The sequence below is a fragment of the Diplodia seriata genome, assembly GCF_021436955.1.
Source record: "Diplodia seriata strain FDS-637 chromosome Unknown scaffold_3, whole genome shotgun sequence".
NCBI classification, from domain to species: Eukaryota; Fungi; Ascomycota; class Dothideomycetes; order Botryosphaeriales; family Botryosphaeriaceae; genus Diplodia; species Diplodia seriata.
Genome location: NW_027117310.1, coordinates 561,998 through 581,704, shown reverse-complemented (window position 1 = coordinate 581,704; position 19,707 = coordinate 561,998). Strand labels below are relative to the sequence as shown.

The 19,707-nt window shown below is 56.4% G+C and overlaps 7 protein-coding genes across 7 annotated transcripts; 4 read left to right on the top strand and 3 right to left on the bottom strand.

Moving 5' to 3' along the window:
• Window positions 1-11: 11 nt before the first annotated feature.
• MRPL6 (mitochondrial 54S ribosomal protein uL6m) lies at window positions 12-838 on the bottom strand (the record flags this gene model as incomplete). The annotated part of the gene is made up of 3 exons (XM_066774399.1): window positions 12-385; window positions 445-713; window positions 768-838. The coding sequence occupies 3 exons, from the start codon at window positions 836-838 to the stop codon at window positions 12-14; spliced, it is 714 nt and encodes a 237-aa protein (XP_066634518.1).
• A 1,119-nt stretch (window positions 839-1,957) lies between these two features.
• SLS55_002918 (uncharacterized protein) lies at window positions 1,958-3,313 on the top strand (the record flags this gene model as incomplete). The annotated part of the gene is made up of 5 exons (XM_066774398.1): window positions 1,958-2,002; window positions 2,131-2,382; window positions 2,431-2,652; window positions 2,703-2,759; window positions 2,816-3,313. The coding sequence occupies 5 exons, from the start codon at window positions 1,958-1,960 to the stop codon at window positions 3,311-3,313; spliced, it is 1,074 nt and encodes a 357-aa protein (XP_066634517.1).
• A 2,348-nt stretch (window positions 3,314-5,661) lies between these two features.
• SLS55_002917 (uncharacterized protein) lies at window positions 5,662-8,303 on the bottom strand (the record flags this gene model as incomplete). Its single annotated transcript, XM_066774397.1, has 6 exons — window positions 5,662-6,245; window positions 6,318-6,453; window positions 6,511-6,732; window positions 6,784-7,644; window positions 7,697-7,886; window positions 7,960-8,303. 6 exons carry the CDS (start codon window positions 8,301-8,303, stop codon window positions 5,662-5,664), a joined length of 2,337 nt encoding a protein of 778 aa, XP_066634516.1.
• Window positions 8,304-8,617: 314 nt separating this feature from the next.
• SLS55_002916 (uncharacterized protein) lies at window positions 8,618-10,194 on the top strand (the record flags this gene model as incomplete). Its single annotated transcript, XM_066774396.1, has 6 exons — window positions 8,618-8,646; window positions 8,718-8,878; window positions 8,936-8,995; window positions 9,046-9,284; window positions 9,342-9,872; window positions 9,922-10,194. 6 exons carry the CDS (start codon window positions 8,618-8,620, stop codon window positions 10,192-10,194), a joined length of 1,293 nt encoding a protein of 430 aa, XP_066634515.1.
• A 507-nt stretch (window positions 10,195-10,701) lies between these two features.
• Window positions 10,702-12,569, top strand: SLS55_002915 (uncharacterized protein; the record flags this gene model as incomplete). Its single annotated transcript, XM_066774395.1, has 2 exons — window positions 10,702-10,706; window positions 10,949-12,569. The coding sequence occupies 2 exons, from the start codon at window positions 10,702-10,704 to the stop codon at window positions 12,567-12,569; spliced, it is 1,626 nt and encodes a 541-aa protein (XP_066634514.1).
• A 4,362-nt stretch (window positions 12,570-16,931) lies between these two features.
• On the bottom strand, window positions 16,932-18,317 carry SLS55_002914 (uncharacterized protein; the record flags this gene model as incomplete). The annotated part of the gene is made up of 2 exons (XM_066774394.1): window positions 16,932-17,645; window positions 17,733-18,317. 2 exons carry the CDS (start codon window positions 18,315-18,317, stop codon window positions 16,932-16,934), a joined length of 1,299 nt encoding a protein of 432 aa, XP_066634513.1.
• Window positions 18,318-18,843: 526 nt separating this feature from the next.
• On the top strand, window positions 18,844-19,640 carry FMP52 (Protein fmp52, mitochondrial; the record flags this gene model as incomplete). Its single annotated transcript, XM_066774393.1, has 2 exons — window positions 18,844-18,888; window positions 18,954-19,640. 2 exons carry the CDS (start codon window positions 18,844-18,846, stop codon window positions 19,638-19,640), a joined length of 732 nt encoding a protein of 243 aa, XP_066634512.1.
• Window positions 19,641-19,707: the final 67 nt, after the last annotated feature.

The window sequence follows — 19,707 nt, the reverse complement described above, 5'->3', positions numbered from 1 at the left end:
CACGCCATAGTCTATTTGATCTTCTTCGACTTGAGTTTGATGTCTTCATCGTTGACGAAGATGCCCTTGCCTTTGTACGGCTCAGGAACCCTCCATGCCCTGATCTTAGCCGCAAATGACATAACGGCCTCTCTGTCTACGCCCTCTAATAATAAGCGGGTCGGCTGCGGTGTGCTTGCCTTCAAGCCCTTCGGAATCCCCAATTCGACTGGATGTGAGAAGCCGACCTTGAGGTTGACGAATTGTTGGCCCTCGTATTCGGACTCAACAGTGGTTGCAGTCGTCTCGATTGTGGCACGGTAACCAACACCAACAAGGCGCAGAATTGCATTGTGGCCTTCGGACACGCCGAGAATGTGATTTTGAAGGTACGCGCGGACCGTGCCTAAGTCAGCGTTGTTAGTCCCGTACTCGATCTTCAAGCAATGCCATTGAAGCACGTACCCCACATCTCGCGCTGCTGTTTTTCCTCCTGATCCAGAACCTTCACTATGGGCTGCGCAGTAGGCGTCTCGCGCACGATTTCCACAAATGGCGGGACGGTGTACGACATCTCCCCCAGCGGACCCTTCACACGAACAGTAGCACCCTGCACATTTCGGCTTGATATCTTGCCGCTCCTTGTCTTGGGTGGCTGAATGATTTCGAATTGGACTTCCGGAGGTACCGACAATGGTGCGCGACCGATTTTCGACTGGCGTACGTTCGAGGTGCTGAAAGCGCGGCAAGCGTGGGACGGCGAGGGTGCGGCGGCGTGAACGAGTGACAGTTTTGAGGCGGAGGGCTTGAAGGTTGCGCTTGCGCCCTGCAGGCAGCGCCGTCTTGCGGTGGAGAACATGTCGGGTGTCTGCCGCGTAGTCGTACGCCGCTGCGATGCTTTGGTTCTTGCCTGCCACTCATCGGAGGATCGGCCGACACTTTGCCGACATCACGTGCACCGTGCCACAATCGCGTTCACCCCATGACGCGTCGAGTCTGCACCTTCCTTCTCCGTACGCGACTTCTGTCCATCTGACCTCAAAACTCCAGCAGCTGCACGCGCCCGAGATCGTGAAGGTGACCACCTCTCACATCAGGCCAATTGACGTATGGAAGACCATTGACCGCACTTCAACGCGCTCGAGCTCCAACGACAGCTACAACACGCCGTCGCTGCTCTCGACGCGGCGTTCTTTTGGCATTGACCGCCTCGCACGCTTCGACGCCGGATCCAACATCTTGCGAATTGAAGGCTGCGGTCCTACTCATCCACTTACTCCAGTTGAATCTGCATCTGACGCCTCACCTCACACCTACTCGCAGCACCTCACTGCAGTCGCTCTCAGACATCACCGCCTACTGGAACGTAACATGCTCCGCAATCTCTTGGTCAACATTTTAACCCATGCCCTCCTGGTCTCCGGCATCTTCCCGTACCCCGTTCGCGGAGGTGCATCGTATCAGGTTGAAGTAGCGTCTCTTCATGAGCCCTTGGACACCCGCCCTCACAATGATTTGAGCTCCATGCTCCGCCGTGCTCCATTTCATGAGGCTCGTGTCTTTGAAATGGCCAGGCGACATATTCGAGAGATGGAATCTGCACCTGCTTGCCATCAACTAGCTACTTCAACTCTGCTCGACTCGTGCCACACGTTCAACTCCGTTCCAGACCAGGACACTACCCGGCCACTGGAAAACCCCCTCGACCAGGTGAGGCAGGAGTATGCTGCCAGACTGGCCGTTTGTGAGCTCCAGGGTATCAAGTCTGGCATTCCCAGGGAATGCACACCATTCGCTCCATCCCGTAAGGCCTGTCCCAGAATCAACACCAAAGGTTTCTTCCGGAAGAACATTCCTAGCCAGGACGAACCCAAGCGTGCCTGTTACCCGGAGTTCACGCCTCGTCAACTGAGACAATGCGTTGATACACTTTTTGACCAAGCACAACGTTGGACGAGCTTCAGCAATGCCCAAACTAATGCCATTGTCATCTGCCAAGCAAGCCGTGGAGCCGTGGAGAATGGTAAGTATTGCATACGGTCGATTTTTTATTCTATTTTTGGTTTGCCTTTTGTTGTGTGATTCCCATCTGTACCTAATTTGAAAATAGAGGAGCACCTCCAGAAACTACAGCAGGCTTTTCAATCCCAGGCCAAGGTCTCCGAAGTGCTCTCGCGCGCCGTACAGGAAACAGAAGACCGTCTTGCACAGCATCAGAGGTTTACCGAAATAGTCCAGCAATTCCAACGCGACATATTTGCACGCAACGAAGCTGCATTGGCTCAAGCAGACAGCTTTGTTGCCCGGTTGGTGGGCAAAGTTGACTCCGCTACTGGAACACTGCTTGCTGTTTTCAGTCGTTCACTGAAGACCGCGACCGAGGAAACTCAAAATCTGAGTGGCGTAAGTCCTTCACTCTACCCACATATGAATGCTACTAACTTGAAACAGAACATCAAAGTCGCCAATGATGAGCTGGAACGAGCTCTGACGACACTAGAGAAGCTCCATCAGGATACTGTTCTTCGCGATAAAGAACGAAGCGCAACGCAGGACCTTGCGTTGAAGGATAACCAAATTCTTGCCTCGGACGTCCAGGCTTCACTTGAAAATGTCCGAGATGTCACAGTCCACGCTCTTGCGCAGCGTCTCCAAGGCGTGGAGGCAGCAGTGGTACGTTTAGTACAGAAGTTGGGGCAAAGAAGTGACACTAACGTGCTTAGGTTCATTACTTGAACACACAACAGCAGGCTTTAGAAGACCAGCAGACATTCCAAGAGGTATGTTGTTCGGCCCGTGCTACACGTTTGGACGTATTACTGACAATCTGCGAAAGACCCAAAGCCGCATTATGAAGAACCAACTGACCATTGAGACAAACCTTGCAAGTCAGCATGACCTCATCGAAGAGCAGTCCCACAAGATCGCCGAAATGACGTTTGGTGGTCTCGGGAATACCATTGCGACTTACGTGGGTCTCGCAATCTTCGTCATTCTTCTCAGTCGCGCCAGCTTGATCCTCGCGGCGGCTGCAGCATCGGGCATCGGCGTTGTTAGTATGATAGGCTTTGCGCCTATTACCAGCCTCTTCAGCTTCCTAAGCTCAACACATTTGGTCATCACACCGTGGGCCCTACATCTGGTTACCTACGCTACAGGCATTGCCACTGCCGTTGCTCTCATATACATCATCATCATCAGCGGTTCCCTTCTCCGCAGCTTCATGATCTCCCGCATCGGTTCGAGCACCATGCTCGAGATCGAGGTAAAGAGGGAGCCAACGCCTTACGCCGATGATGCGCTTTACGGAAATACGATGCGTTGCAACGTATAACGAGACGATTTACGACCTCGCAACTCACTATTTATTGACACACTTGCTTTATTTCGACAGTCTGAGCGTCACAACTGGCTCGACATTCGCGGCGTTACTCGGTTACTAATATCCTTGAGCTTCATTCTTCATGATCCGCAGTCGCGTCTGCGCCAATGCGCGGGGCATATCCGGGGCAGGCTAGACAAAATTTTCTACGGAGTTGGCAACGGGCATGGCGTTCAATCAGGTAGATTTGCATGTACACATATAGCTTGACGGACTGCAACTCTCTCAGGGCGGGGGTTTATGATGGTCAAGATTCGCACTTTTCAAAGCACAGAAGATTTATCGGAAGGGGATATTGCTAGTCAACAAGTCAATCTTTCAAGTCAAAAGGCGTCTTATTTCGTTGACCCCGTCTGCTTGCGTCGTGGATATCAGACCACACGAATCCACGTTTGTGAAAAGATCAGACTTTATGGAGAGCAGCTTCATGATTCCGAATGCAAGTGGCGGTGCGGCTGATTGCCCAAACAGGTTTTTTTTTTTTTGGTGTCCCACGGAGGATGCTACACTTCTTACGTTGATACAAAAGAAATATCCGAAAGAGCGCCTTTGATCTTTATGAACACTCCCAGATAGGACACTAAGATGGATAGGGTGTAACATCTCCGTATGACAGGAACAGGTGGGATGCTACTCGCTGTGGTGCCAACATAGCATGAAATGTCTCGCAAAGGCTCTGTTCAACACGGGCCCTCTCTTCCGGGTTGATACAAAAGCCTTCCACTTATTCCACGCCGACCTCTCGTTTCTTGTAGTCCCGCGAAGCAGCCCGGAGAGCTGAGCCGCGCGGTCTTCTTGGAATACTCGGAAAACACAGATAGCAGTATGCTAATCTATGGCGTGGACTTGATTCTCTGGATTCGCTATTCGACTACCTTTTGTTGTTAGCGTTGGAGAGTATCAAGTGGGCGAAGCATTGGACTTCATCCTGTAGCCTTGATGATGCTGATCATCATCACCATTTGTCACTGTATCCATTGGTTGTGACCTGCTGAGTCTATATTACCTGTGCTATCTCCGAGAGACTCTCACACACAAAGTGTGATCCTTTATGGTATTCTCTAATGATACACTGAGATATTTTCGAGTGTGCCATAGAGACATTTCACTATGTTTTCAGTGCACCGTGTCCCTTTTATAATCCCAAGCCCTGTCGTCACAGTTACCTGTGGCAGAAGACACCAGTCACATGCGTGAGCCTGCACACACTATCGCGTGTGCAATATGTCAGGCGTGGAGGAGCACGCTCACCAATCCTGCCTTTGTCAGCTGTAGCGTGGAAGGGTCCAACAGACACAGCTGCAGCTTTTCGCCACTGAACGGGTCATCAGAAGATATATAATCCAACGACATGGCCCGCTTAGTTCCATCTCCAACTCCTCAAGCACCATGAGTGATTGAGTTTGGATTCGCACATAAGAATTAGTGACGACTACATGAGAAACACTCGCGGAGGAGATTTGGCTTTGGAAGTTCCCTTCGTATGGGGTGTCACGAGCCCATTCGAGCGTCTCACTTCCCGAGGCGTCTCTCGACTTTCCCGGAACAAGAGATACTTTCATCATGGACCGAGAATGCTGAGAATCACGACCGTGCAAAAATGCTGCAGTCTACCGCGAGTCCGTATTAGTGAAGAACCCCAAGCCATCGCAAGAGATGTCGTGGGGGTGGTAACAAATCGGAAGCAAATCCCCAGGAGAGAAAAGTATAGTCGCTCCAGCGCTGGAAAGGCTGCCAGTGGGTCTTGAAGTATCCCGTAGCTTGATTCCCACTCACTCGAGGAGTTGGTGTTGGAAGACAAGAGGGTGGTGGCGGGGTCCGTTTATAGGCGTCGCCGGAGGGAAGCAGGAGGGTGAGAAGAAGAAGTCAAATGATGACGTCGGTGCTACGTTCGTGTGACTCCTTTTGCTGGGCACGGGTAGATGTGCTTGTGGCAGATACTGGTGCGGTATAAAAAGCTCGCCGGTGTGATTCCGGGCTTCGACACCCAGTCTGAGGCCAATTGAAGCTGATGGGCGCTCACTTGCCTGAGAAAGTTCACGCAACGACATGAATATTTACTCTTTCTCCGTGCGCTGCGGGGCTCCTTGTCATACGTGAGCCGGATCCTCAGAAATCACTCATCAATACACGCATATGGCAAGCCGCGCATCATCAGGAACGAACAAAGACACAAGCCATCATCAAGTATCAACACTGGGTATCTTCACCCTGCATATAAGCTAAACATGATACACATAAAACCGCAGCCACGTCCACCTCACCAGAAATTCCCACCAACCTCGTCCTTCTTCCCATCACTACCACTTACTCGGCCCGAACGTCCCACTCGCGGGCACATCCTTCCACGGCGTCCCCTTGCCATCGACCGTCGTCCCACTCACCGTGTTGCCCCACCACTCGAACGCGGCGCCGGGGAAGATGACGGTGAAAAAGATGATGATGGCGCTGACCGCGACGCCGCTATCCAGCGCCGCGCTGAGCACGTAATTGTACTTGGCCCACCAGTGCGGCCAGCGGCCCCTGATCCACTTGTTGAAGACGAAGCTGACGGCGAACGCCGTGGTGTAGTTGATGCCCGTGGCGGGCGGCAGGTTGCCGGTGCCGGCGAAGAACAGCGGCCAGTGGATGGCGGCGAGCCAGCGGCGGGTCGGAAACTTCTTCTTAAGGAGGTACGTCAGGACGGGGAGGAGGGCGCCGATCCAGAAGTAGTGCAGGAGCCCCGAGTAGATCTTGCCGATGCTGTACAGCCGCGCGGGGCCGATGGCGCCCCAGATGATGGACGAGGTGAAGTTGACGCGGCCTTGCGGGCAGGTGTAGCCGTTGGGTTGGTCCGAGTCGCAGATGCCTTTGATGTTGCCGAGCATCCAGAGGAGGACGGCGTCTGCGTTGGCTGTTAGTTTTTTTTTTTTTTTTTTTTTCGTGCTGCGGAGAGTCAAGGAGGGAGGTGACGAACTTTGGGTGAGAGAGCCCATGATGCAGGCCGTTAGCTGCGCGACGAAGAGAGTCCGCTTGGGAATCTTCATGTAGAGCCCGAGTTTCATGTCGGAACAATAGTTCATGGCTTGGCTGAGGGCAGTGTAGGCGTAAAACTATTGGTCACGGGGTGTCAGTGCGTGAGGGCGGCCAGGTGAGCTCGGATGATGTACCTTGAAAATAAGCATAACGATGGGCTTGCCGGGAAGCAAGTAGCCCGAGATGATCTCGCCAAGCACGGTCAAGACGTTGGCGTTGAGGTTTGCAACGGCGTAGACAGTGCCAACGGGGATGATGTACACCATGGCCATGCCAAAAGCGACGAGGACGCCCCAGACAGGCATCTCCGTGTGGTAGACTTCCATGCAAATGATGCTGACGGCGAGAACGATAAGCTGGGACAGATTAGTCTATGCCATGATATATTGAACACTCCCGGGGCTTACCGTGATGATTCCAAACCACCACCATGGCACGTCCTTGTATCTCATGAGCAGCCGTGCATGAACATCTTTCTTTCTGTCACCTCTGACCGCGTTCCACATGTCGCGCCAGAAGTACAGGAAGATGTGGACGGGCAGACAAGCCATGACCGCAAAGGAGAGCCCGTAGCTCAGGGCGAAAGTTGCAGGCATGAAAATGGGCGAATAGGCTTCATACTGCTCTTGCAGGAAGTTGCCCCGTGCGTCCACAATCTTGGTCACATTGTAGACCTGGCCAGTGTTGTCGTACGAGTCAGACCCAGACAGTGGCAGATAGCTGGTCCACCAGGTGTTCGTGTAGTAAAGGATGGGGGCCACGAGGGCGAAGTGGAATAGCCAACCGCTGAACACGTTCGCCTGAGCCCAGAAGGGGACGACCAAGGGCGAGCCGTTGTAGGCGACTTGACTCCAGTCGAAAGTAGTCGGCAGATAGCCGAGGCCGGTGGACATGCCGAACAGGTTGTTCAGGACCTTGTTGTTCGGTGCGGCCCAACAGATGAAGGCGAAGGTGCTGAGGCCGGTAAAGATAAAACCGGGGAACCAGTACCAGCAGAATCCTCCGACAAAGACATATAGGAAGAAGCGATACCGGGAGATAGTCCAACCATCAGCGAGGGGGTTGGCACGGCTGTGCAACGTCTCGAAGAGCGCGGCGTTGGCAAGGGTGGACGGCCAGATCATCTGCGGCGGCTCGACGATGAAACGGTAGCAAAGACCAGCCAAACCGAGACCAAACAGCTGCATGGACAAGCCCAGCAGGAACTGATAGCCAACGGCAGCGTCGGTGTGGTAGAAGGCCTTCTGTGCCTGAATGATGTCGGTCGCCTGTAACAATAAATGGTCAGTTCAGATCAACACAGTTCAGCAGTACACATACCCAGGAGGTTCCAAAGCTCAGATTGGACATGATGGTAATGACCGCGTGCTCCTTAATGTTGAAGTGATGATCCGGGTTGATGACAAGCGGGTAGCCGAAAACGCGCACTGTCTTGATGGGGAGAGCCTTGGCCACGGCGCAGCCCAGCGGGTATGAGACCAGTTGGGCGACGAGAGAGGTGATGGTCACACTCGGGTAGCGCATAGAGAAGAATTGGTTGATGCCAGAGCCAACCTGCATCTTACAGTCAGCGCATTACTCACGTCATGGCGGGACCAAGGGTATGACTCGCAATGGTGAAGACGAGACCCAACACCCACATGCGCAGGGTGTTGATGGGCAAATGGTGGTCGTCGGTATTGGGAACATTTGCGCGAACCTCGGCGCAGGGCGAGTTGTCCGAGTCGATGGTGTACTCCTTGTCGATGTTTTCTATGGCGCCAGCGGTGGCGAATTCGGCGTCGGTCATGGGGTTGGAACCAGAGAGAACGGTGGTGGTGCCGACCTCAGGCTCCTTCGTGTCGGAGACGTAGTCGTCAGACGGCGGACTGGTGTTGGTGGTCTCGATATCCTTAGCCACGGCGGCCTTTGGCTCGTGGGAAGTCATGGTGCAGCAGTGGTTGGCTTGAACTGCATGAGGGGGAAGGGGAGCAGCTCCATGGGCTTCTCTTATATATACGGCTTGACAGGATTCGGGGAGCGTCGGATTCGTAGTCCTATCTGGTTATCTCAAAGGCTAAATTGATTGCGGGGGTTGGAGTTGAGGAAGCCGAGTCGCGTGGGGTTGGCCAGGTGCAGGTCCACGCGAAGAAGGTCCAAGCGAGCCGCCAAATGTCGTGCCATCGCCCGCCGCTCGTCGCCACATAAGAAGTCCGCAAGTCCAGCCTCGCCGGTCGAGCGCGCTTTCAGCCGCAACGAATAATGGACGCTCCCATTCTTATCATCGGCAGGTAAATCCGTGACACAGAAATCCCCCGGCCGGCACGTGCCTGAGCCCTGAGCGCTGACCTGCGCTTGATAGCGGCACCTTTGGCGCCTCGACCGCCTACCACTTGGCCAAGAGGGGCTACTCCAACGTCACCTGCATCGACAAGAATCCCTTCCCCTCCGTCGACAGCGCCGCCTACGATCTGAACAAGATCATCCGCACCGAGTATGACGAGCCGCTGTACTCGGACATGGGTGCGTCAAGCTCGGACCCTTCCCCAGCCGGCACTTCGCCGCTAACCTGTTCGGCAGCCATTGAGGCCATCCAGGCCTGGAGGCAGCCCTTGTTCGACGACATCTTCCACGAGACGGGTGAGTGCAGCTGTCCAAGCATCCGCAGTCTTGCTAAGCTTTGCGCCAAGGCTGGCTTGTCACCACAAGCGGAGACCCCGAGGCCGCCAAACGCCTCCGCCAAGCCTACCAGAATCTCGTCGACCGAGGCCAGGCAAAAGGCGTCGAGTTCGTCGAGACCAAGAAAGACATTGTGAAGCACGTGCCGCAACTCGCAGCTGCCAAAGGCATTGATGAGTGGAAAGGCTTCTGGAATCCGCAGGCCGGATGGGCCCATGCAAGAAAAGCACTGGAGAAGGTCGGCGGTGAGGTGAGCCGTGCAACTTACCCCGCATCCGAGATTCGTATTGATTGACGCTCCTAAAAGGCCACGAAGATGGGTGTGAAATTCATTGGTGGGCCCGACGGACAAATGGTCGGTATCGAAGAAGAAAACGGAAAGGTAAAGGGCGTGAGAGTTGCATCCGGCAAGGTTCACACGGCGTCCAAGTACATACTCTGTACCGGAGCCGCCTCCCCAGGCGTACTTCCCGAACTGGCACCGCATCTCTGGTCCAAGTGCTGGACGCTTGGCCACATCGAAGTGACGGACGAGGAGCTCGCCCAGTTCAAGAACTGCCCGGTGGTCGACAATCGAGAGCTTGGTTTCTTCTTCGAGCCTGACCCGGAGACGCGTTGGATCAAGATCTGTAACGAATTCCAGGGATACCAGTACCGTGCTGGCGAGTATAATGATGGCAAGAAGACCATCAAGTACTCGATACCATACTATGCCAGCGAGCATCCGGGCGAAGGCATTCCGCAGGAAGCCATGGATGGGATCAAGAAGTTGATAGATGCAGTGATTCCTCAATTTTCCGGCAGGAAGATCCATGGCGCATCCATCTGCTGGTGCACGGTAAGTAGCTTTGTTCATGACTCGGGTGTGTCGCCTGACAGGCTTGCAGGACACGGCCGACCGCCACTTCCTGTTCGACTACCACCCGAAATACCCAGCCAAGGAATTCTTGCTTGCTACCGGAGACTCGGGCCACGGATTCAAGTTCCTCCCAATCATTGGAAGCTACATTGCTGATGCATTGGAAGGAAAAGAGAGGGGCCTCAAGCCGGAATGGAGATGGCACAACCGGCCATGGGGTCATGATGATTCCCGGCCTGGTGAGCGTGTTAAGGACCTGAGAGAAGTGGGTTTGGGGGAGGGATCTGCGCCTAAGCTTTGAGCGTTCCCCAGTAGTCAGCGTGTTCTTTGTGTTAAGGTATCTCTTCGATCGTCCAGATAAAAATAAAAAACGACAAATTGAAAGAGAGAATCCCTGCTCCAGGTCATCCTTCCCCTCAACTCTTCGAAACGCCGGGGAAGCATGGGGCGGAGACAGGCGAACGTACTGCGAGTGTTGACAGAATGAAACGCGTCAGCGCATTATTCGTGTAGCCGCACCTCGCGTAGGAATTTGGCCGACGGCGAGCTGCGGCCTTTCCGCTAGAGGATGTTATCGGCACCTGGCTTGCCACTCCCTTTCCCTCCTCATGAGTGACTTCAAGTCGTTCTTCGTTGCCGAGTGGATGCGCAGCTGTGTATCCCGGGAGGCGGAGATGCCAACAAGCGACGATTGGCGGCAATTGCGTTCATTTCGAGCCTGTTTGGGTATCGCGTTAATGCGGACATACAAACCTCAGCGCGGTGTGTAAGTAATCCTTGGTGACATGCGATGATGATGAGGGATGGAATGACGTCTGCTGTCGCGGTTAGAAGAGAAGGTGCGACGCGAAAGACGAGCGCTTTCCCGTGCCGTGCCTGCCCCGCGACACGTCTGCCCGTCTCACGCACAACTCCGGGTAGAGATAGGCGTATCGCTATACATACCCGACCATTGACTACTGTCTTCAGACAACCGCCTTATCCATTTTTTTTCTCTTTAACCGCATCCTCCTATTTCAACAAGACATTCTTCCGCCGGCAAGGTCTTTGAATAGATCACAGCTGTTCACTGCTCACCCCCCACTTTACGAAGTCAAGTGCTTCCATCCACCCCATCACATCATCAAATTCCTCAACACCTCCCATCCATCCCGTCCGCTTCTCCAGCCCTCCGTCCCTCTCTCTCTCTCTCTCAAAGACATCCATCAAACCACCACCCTCCCCACCAAAATGGCACCCTCAAAACCCACCACGTCAGGCATCACACCCCGCATCATCATCCACGGCGGCGCCGGCAACATCTCGCGGGCCAACATGCCGGCGGACTCGTACGCCGGCTACCGCGCCTCGCTGCGCCGCATCCTGACGCTCGCCCGCGCGCGGCTGGCCGCGCCCGACGCCACCGCCCTCGACGTCGCCGTGCACGCCGTCTCGCTGTTCGAGGACGACCCGCTGTTCAACGCCGGCCGCGGCGCCGTCTTCACCCGCGCCGGCACGAACGAGCTGGAGGCGTCCGTCATGGTGTCTTCGTCGTCGAGAGGTGGAGGTCCTTATCGGAAGAGGGGCGCCGGATGCATGTTGTTGAGTCATGTGAAGAATCCGATTAAGTTGGCGAAGGAGATTTTGGTGCGGTCGGGGGAGGGGGGAGAGGGAGGGGTTGGTCGTGGTGGTGGTGGTGGGGCGCAGGGGCATGTGCAGTTGAGCGGGGAGTATGTGGAGGGGTTGGCGCGGGGATGGGGTCTGGAGATTGTGGAGCCCGAGTACTTCTTTACGCAGAAGAGGTGGGATGAGCACGTCAAGGGACTGAAACGCGAGAAGAGGGCGGCGGGGAGGGACGGCGTCGAGGCGTCGGATGAGGATTTGGGCGACGGGAACGATCCATCCTGGGACGGCAAAGAGTACCTCCCGCAGGGCACCGTCGGCGCCGTCGTGCTCGACCGCTTTGGCACCATTTGCGCTGCTACTTCCACCGGCGGCCTCACCAACAAGCTGCCCGGCCGCATCGGCGACACGCCGACATTTGGCGCGGGTTACTGGGCTGAGGAATGGATCGAGGACGACGTGGAGGAGTCGTCTTCCGCCATCACCCCCAGAATGTCCTATCACCCCTCTGTCGCCGCTGCCGCTGCACGCTCGCCCATCGACAAGCTCTCCCGCGGCGAAGTCACCAGCCTACTTTCCGATTGCCTTCCTTCCCTATCTAGCATGAGCGATGTTCCTTCCCCCACAGACGAGAAACCCCGCCCTCCCCGCCGCCTTCGCCACGCCGTCGGCATGTCTGGCACTGGCAACGGCGACTCCTTCCTTCAAGTCTGTGCAGCGCGTACCGCCGCCGCAATACCGCGTTTCTCATCATCATCATCATCCAAATCTCTACGCGACGGTTTGGCGTGGGTAGCGGGACCCGGTGGAGAGTTGCAGCGGAGTGCGGGGGATCGGTGGGGTGTAACTGGGGAGGGACAGGGGGGGATTATTGGGATTGAGTTAGTGGTGGACGATGGGCCGGAAGGATCACTGGGGGAGGCTAGTGAGGGTGGTGGAGAGGGGAGGTTGGTGAGGAGTTGGGTTGGGTATGATTTGAATTGCGGAGGGATGTTTAGGGCATGGGTGGATGGGGAAGGTAGGGAGAGGGTGGCGGTGTTTGCGGATGAGGATGGGTTGAAGCCCGGGCCGTGAGGGTTGGCTGGGTTTGTGGCTGAGGGTTGCTGAAAATAGGTTCAGGGGATTAGATCTGGGCTTGGTAAGTGCTCGTGTGGCCGAGACGACTGCGTGCTGAATCAGATTCCATCCTATCTACCTATATTGATCTTGTTTAATGGTGGGTTTCGTAAGTGAAGCGATGAAGCGAATAATGGCAACGATTATGTCCTTATTTTAAACCAGAAAGCACACCGAAGTCTGTAGGAACTTATCGGCTTCCAAGACGGCTCATGGCGTGTAGCTTGCTCGGTTGTCTGGTTCTTTGATCAGCAGCACAAGAATGCGGGGAGGATCGGATCTCAGCACGGTGGGGTCGACAGCAGCGCGCCGTTTGCTGGCCGGGCCGGAGCCGTCGCTGGCGCTAACTAGTGGCACATCGGCTCTTTCTCGTCGACGACCTCTCTCCATCTCCACACCTCCTCGCAAACTCAGCTGGCGCTCGAGGCTTGGGCGCGAACGTTGCAGCCTCATTTTACCACTCACTGCCTCTTTCAGGGTCCTCGATCAACACCGGCAATTCTTTCCTCCCTTGACCGTGACATCCAGATCGGCGCCTCTGCTCCCTCCTTCGCAGCAAACCCATCCACTCCTGCCGTGATGCTTTCGCGTACGCTTGATTCCTTTGCCGGCCCGCTCCTCATTTCCAGGCTCGCACGAGTCATCTCCTACAGTATCTCAAATACCAGCGTCATCAGCCCCTTGCTCCTCGTATGAGGGAGACGGGCCCCTACGACTCTGCACCGGTCAGCTCCTCATACTTTTCCTCCGATAGCGCCCCTTTCGCGCATGGAATGCCGCCAAGCCATACCTCTTCGACCCGGTGCCGACTCCGGCCAGACGGAGAGAGGCGGTGGGTAGGGCTGCCTTCTGGCCCTGCAACCCAAACCACCCGCACGGCCCTGACGATCCCCACGAAAGTGGCAGTGGAGCGCCCGTTGGCACGCGTCTGCCTCGTGGCATGCTCCGGGCCAACGTTCACTCATCATCGAATGAAAAGGCTCGCCCCGAGATTCCATCCTTTCCCCGACGCACAGGCTCTCGCGGGCCGGGGCTCATTGCTCATTTCGGGAGGCTGCTCGTCGGAAATATTGTGCGGATTGACTGCTTTTCTGATAAGCTTCTGCACGCACGCAAAAACGCCCGACGTTCATTCGCCCAATTGCGTTCTCCTGACTCGCGGCGCGCGCGCGGAAAACCGTCGAGCACGATTGCCGACGGGATGGTGGCCCCCCCTGCCGTTCATTCCGTTGTTTACCCAGGCCGGGCCCATGTAAGGCGTGCTGTGCTCGTGGAGCGACGTGTGGACGGGCGGGAAGCCGACGCGGCACGAGAGTCAAGCGGCAAACGCAATCAAGTGAAGAGGACAAAAACGAGGGACCTGCCGCCCAATGTGAATCGCGCTCTCCGCCGTCGGCGAGAAAAAAGAAAAGGGAGAGTTGCAACCATTCCCGCCTTCTCCACAAAACACACTCAAAGATACCCACGCTCTTGACCGTCCCGAAAGATCCTCGTGACGAAGTTCCTCCCTCCTTCCGTTGATTTTCTTCCTTTTCCACTCCACGCGAGAATAAGAGGTGAGAGAACGAAACGTGCCCTTGCAGCACGGCCCTTCCCCCCTTATTGACGCGGGAACAGGCGAACAACCAAGAACAAAAAGGATCACCCTTTGCACTTTCAAACCATGGGCGTAGCAATCATTGCCGGTGTGGTCATCGCCGTCATCATCGTCGCGCTGTGCGGCGCCGGCTTCTGGTTCTACCGGGCGTACAACATCGACAAGGCGAAGAAGACGGCCATGGCGGGCAAATGGTCCGGTGCCTACAGCACCGGCGCCTCGTCAGCGTCCGGGGGTGGTGTACAGCAGCCGGGGCAGCCAAGGTAGAGGAAGAGAGAAAGAGAGAGGGAGAGGGAGAGGGAGAGGAGGTGGAAGACGGCGCCAATGGTCCAAAAATCGATGGATCTGCCAACGATGGAAGTTGGAAAACTGGAGAATGGGTGCAAGCGATTGAGTGCGGTTGTTGTTGTTGTTTTTGTGGGGGGTCTGGGGTTTGCTTTTATATGATTGCCGGCTATCTGCGGAGGCGAACGGTCATTAGGGACGCTCACTAACTCCGGCGAGCGGGGGGGAAGTTTGACTGCTACTACCAATTCTGGGAGGAGGGATTAATTGCTGAGCACACCTCTGACGAACTTACCGAGGCAAATGTTATACCCATCTATTGCGTTCGCTTCATAACTTCCCGGTTCGCCCGTTTGTTGCCATTTCGAGCAAAGCCTTGTGGGTTTGCGAACTCTCCCCAGACCAACAAGGTGATCTTACTCCGAGAGATCAAATTACTAAGAGGGGCTCAAGGATGAAGTATCGGAAAGGGGCACTAGTAGTTTGAAACTATCCCATAGTCGCCCTCTCCAGTGTCCATCATGTGGGGGAGCCGTCGTTCAACGCGCCAACGCATCAAAACACAGCAACGAGTCAAGATGGGCTGATGATGATCCGAGACCGTAGACAAGGCACTACCTAAGCGTCACATGTGATGCAGCAGAAGGGCAATTTGCTCCGTTGATGCATCGTGAGGGGAAAGTTCAAAAGCTTGGCCGGACGCCTTGTGAAATCCACTTTGCGCACATCCCTCTAAAAATGGACTTTCAACGACCAACACCGGGATGTCGTCCCTCCAAAAAGTCAGGACCAGGCTGAGCGCCGAGATTTCGAACGGGGCAGATGTGGGCTGCAGCCGCGGGACGACGGGCCGGAGAGGGAGAGGGAGAGGAGGCTGAAGTCCGTCTTGCAGCGCAACCTTGAGCCCACGCTGCTGCACTACGCCGCCGAGGGAGGCCATGTCAGCGCAGTTCCATCTACTTGGATAGTCAAAGACAAGATCCGGACGTAAATATACGCATTAAAATTTGTTTACGTCTGGATCTTGTATTCGACTACCTCCGTAGAAAGTGTGGAATATCTTTCAAGATAGATGCGTAGGCTCAAATCTTCTATCACCCGCCATGCCACAGCGGGTGACAAAATAAATTGGCCGCCCGCATCCATCAGTGCATTTTTTCATGGGTAGTTGAATCCAAGGTCTGGACGTAAATACTAGTTTTAAATGGGTAAGAGTTGCGACTGATAGTTCGCACGAGAAGACATTGCTTTCTAGAATCTCTAAACATGTATCCCTTGAATGAGAAACCAGCACGCCCGAACTCTTGCTGTGATTAGGCGTTGGCGAGGGCATAGTCTATTTCCATGTTCGAAAAGAATATAGCGAGACATGGCCCGGTAAAAAGGTAGACCAAGTGCGACCAGTCCTGGAGACCGTGGCTTTCGAGGATGTAATAGATGTAATTCGTTAGGGCTGTGTGAGACCATCCGACGAGGATGGCATAGGCGATTCGACCACCTCTGGACAGGGGTTGTCCTGGAATTTTAATGAAGGCGAATGAGATAAAAACTATACCGGTGGTGAAGAGAGCAATCATCCAGGCCGCGACTGTGATTTTTTGAAGGATCGTTGGACGCGAACGAGCGAGGGCTATAGTAAGTTAGTACTTAGAAATGGATGAAGTTAGAGAAGAGTAACGCACGTCGTTGGATCTCGGGATCGCGGTTGGGCTGTAGCTCTTCTTGATTTTTTCCATGTGCGTCTAGGATGCTGAGCGGAGTAGCGTTTCGTCTTGGTGGGGGCGCCATACCGAAAGAGTATGACGGCGGGGGCGGTGTTGCAAGTGCATACGATGGCGGGGGTGGTGTTGTCTGGCCTAGCTCAGGTGAGCCTGGACGGCGAACTTGACTGGAGGTTTCCATCGTTGATGGGCAGCTGCGAGTTGAAGAGTCTGGTGGGCAATTGCAGTCGAGTCTACTTATAGTGGGCGGCGCTCTCGCTTGGTGACGGAGGTACCCTGGGACGGGGTGCCGGACAAAAGTCGAGCTCCAAATCTTCCTGTTAGAGACTCAAGCCATCTTTTGCAAAGAATTGCGACTGATAGTTCCCACGAGAAGACATTGCTTGGATGCGAGGTTTAAAATTGTACAAATGCATCCAGACATTGATTTCCACTGCTTGTATATCATGTGTGTGGCCAAAACATTGCAAGCGTTCCAGTATGGTCGTCATAATGATACGCTATTGCCTTATTCGCTCTCACGTAGGTAATTCAAGGAGCCGAACTAGCAGCTCCGCATACTCCGAATATCTAACACGCACGCAAGCAGGAAGCCTTCAAACTGTGTAGAGCGGGAACAACAAACCCAGCGGCAGCCCTCAGCACCCCAAAACCATCGCCCAGAATCTCCGAAATATGTACCACTTGAACAAGAAACCAGCACGTCCGAGAGCCCCATCAGACATGCGCCCACCCATCGTTCCTCAGAACCTGCATCTCGTCGACGGCGCAGAACGCGCCAGGCTCGGTCCTCCTGAAATCCTTCTCCCACAACCCGACGCGTGTCCCGACCACCACCTCCTCCCTGTCCAGCCCCCACGCCATCAACCGCAGCGCACGGTTCTCCCACATGCCGTAGAAGATGTCCCAAGCCGACAGCCACAGGCGGCCGTCGCCGGGATTCACGGCCGCGTACGCCTCGGCGGTGTAACCGACGCGCACGCCGGGGTTGACGAAGACGCCGCGGCCGGGCGAGTAGGGGTTGTCGGCGTGGACGAGGCAGCACTCGCTGGCCTCGAGGTGGGCGGCGGCGAGGCCGTCGGGCAGGGCGCGGAAGGCGAGGCGGCGCAGCTTGGTGTAGAAGGGCGCGGCGTCCATGGCCAGCGCGCCGTTCCAGCAGCTGGCGACGGGCACGGCGCCGTCGGCGAGGACGCCGGTGCCCTCGGCGTCGCTGCTGCTGCTGTGCGTGCTGTGGTCGTGGCCGCGGTGCGTCAGCGCGTGCCGCGACGACGCGGCGCGGAAGTACGGGAACCGCGTCGACAGCGGCGCGTGCCCGTCGAGGTCGCGCGTCGCGAACGTGTCGTAGAAGGCGGGCGCGTGCCGGAAGTCGAGCGCGCACGCCGCGGCGTAGTGGCCGGCGTTGGTGCGGAGGAGGGCGAGGATGTCGCGGGCCTGCGGGGGAGAATTGCGGGGGTTAGTCTAAGGGATACGGGTTCGTTTGTCTTTTTTTGCAGGCTTTCTTTTTTTTTTTTGACGTACGTTAAATACGACGTCATTGAGGAAGAGCACGCGGTCGAAGCGCTCGCCTTTGCTCTCGAGCTCCTCGAGCGGCTTCAGCGTGCGGTTGCGCAGCCGGGCCAAGTAAGGGATGCGCCGCTTCTCCTTCTCGCCCGCCGGCGTTGTGATCCAGCCTTCGGCATGCTTGTCGCCTTCGAGTTCCTGCTCGCGGGTCGACGGGTCCAGGACGACAGTCGTGCGGACGCCGGCATGTTCCAGCTCGGCGTCGAGGTCGCGCAGCGCCCCCTTGGTGTCGTCGCGGCTGTTGCTCTCGTATATGCTCACGTAGACGTTGGACGGACCGAGCGCCTCGACCAGCGAGAGCAGCGCGTCGTTCCAGTGTGTGCGGAGCAGTTGCTCGTCATGCAGGTGTATGCTTGATATGAATATTTTTTCCCCTTTCTCGTAGGTTTCGGCCTCGTGTTCGGCGGTTTGGTCGACGGCCTGGAGGGCGCGGCGCACGGAGAGCACTTCAACTAGGGAGTAGAAGAGCAGGAGGACCGGGAGCAGGTCGAAGAGCAGGGTGCGTGGCAGGCGTGAGATGCGCGTGTAGCGGCGTGGTAACATTGTGTTGTAGTGACGGGACGAGGCAGTCCATCGCCGCGGTGGTTTAGGATGTCGTATTCATCGCCGTGTGGTTGTCCTCGTTGACGCGGCCGCCAGCGTTCAAGCTCCTGGGCCTAAGCTCCCGCATGCAGGGACCAGCTCAGCCCGGCCGCTGCAAGTGAGACGCTTCGAGCCTGAGCGTCACGTAGAAAGGCAGGACGACAATTGCGAGGAGAATTCCTTTGTATCGAGGGGCAGCGATATGCGTTGTCCCCAAAGTCCGCGCTAAACCCGGGCCAGGCGGACCCTTTGACCGGATGGAATTGCGCCATTGCTTTTCCAAAGCGGCAATAATGACGTTCCGCCACAATTCGTCCGCGATCTGCTGAAAGTCTTTCGTCACCGGCGGGATGCCTGGACCTCGGCGAACATTTATCTCTTTCAGCAGCCGCCAGAAAACCCAACCCAAGCTCTCCAAACACCACTCCACTTGATCACCGCCCTACCAAACAATCAACAGCCTCTCTCCACCACCGACACCGCCACCATGTCCAACATCAACACCTTGCTCGCCGGAAGCACCGGCCTCGTAGTACGTCCTCCGCAGATCCCCTCCCCAACACCACCGCAACCACCACTAACCCAACCCTCCAACAGGGCTCCAACATCCTCACCACCCTCCTCTCCCACCCCTCCATCGCCCACACCTCCGCCTTCACCCGCCGCGCCCTCCCGCACACCTCCAACAAACTCTCCCCGCTCCCAGCCTCGCCCTCGCCGGACCAAGACGCCGCCGCGCTCTGGCCCACGCTCATCGCCAGCGCCACGCCCGCGCCTTCGCTGTACCTCTCGGCTTTGGGCACCACCCTCGCGCAAGCCGGCAACGCCGCCGCCCAGCGCCTCATCGACTACGACCTCAACCTGGCGCTGGCGCGGGCGGCCAAGGATGCCGGCGTGTCGACGTACGTGCTGGTCTCGACGGCCGGCGCCAGCAGCGGCTCGTCGTTTGCGTACCCGAAGATGAAGGGCGAGCTGGAGGAGGCGGTGCGCGCGCTGGGCTTCGACCACACGGTCATCCTGCGCCCGGGCCTGATCGTCGGCGAGCGCGCCGACGCGCGCCCCGCCGAGTTCGTCCTACGGAAGGTCGCGGGTTTCGCGGGGTGCGTGGGTAATGGCCTCAAGGACTTCTGGGCGCAGGATGCAGAGGTGATTGCGCGGGCGGCGGTGGCGGCGGGCGTGCAGTGTGCCGAGGGGAAGAGGGAGAAGGGGGTTTGGGAGGTGGCGCAGAAGGATATTGTGAGGTTGGGGAGGACGGAGTGGGGTGTTGAGGAGGAGCAGAAATGAGTGGGCGAGTGAGTGGGTGTGGGGTGGAAGTGCGGAATGTGGAGAGGAAGATGCGTGTGTATATACC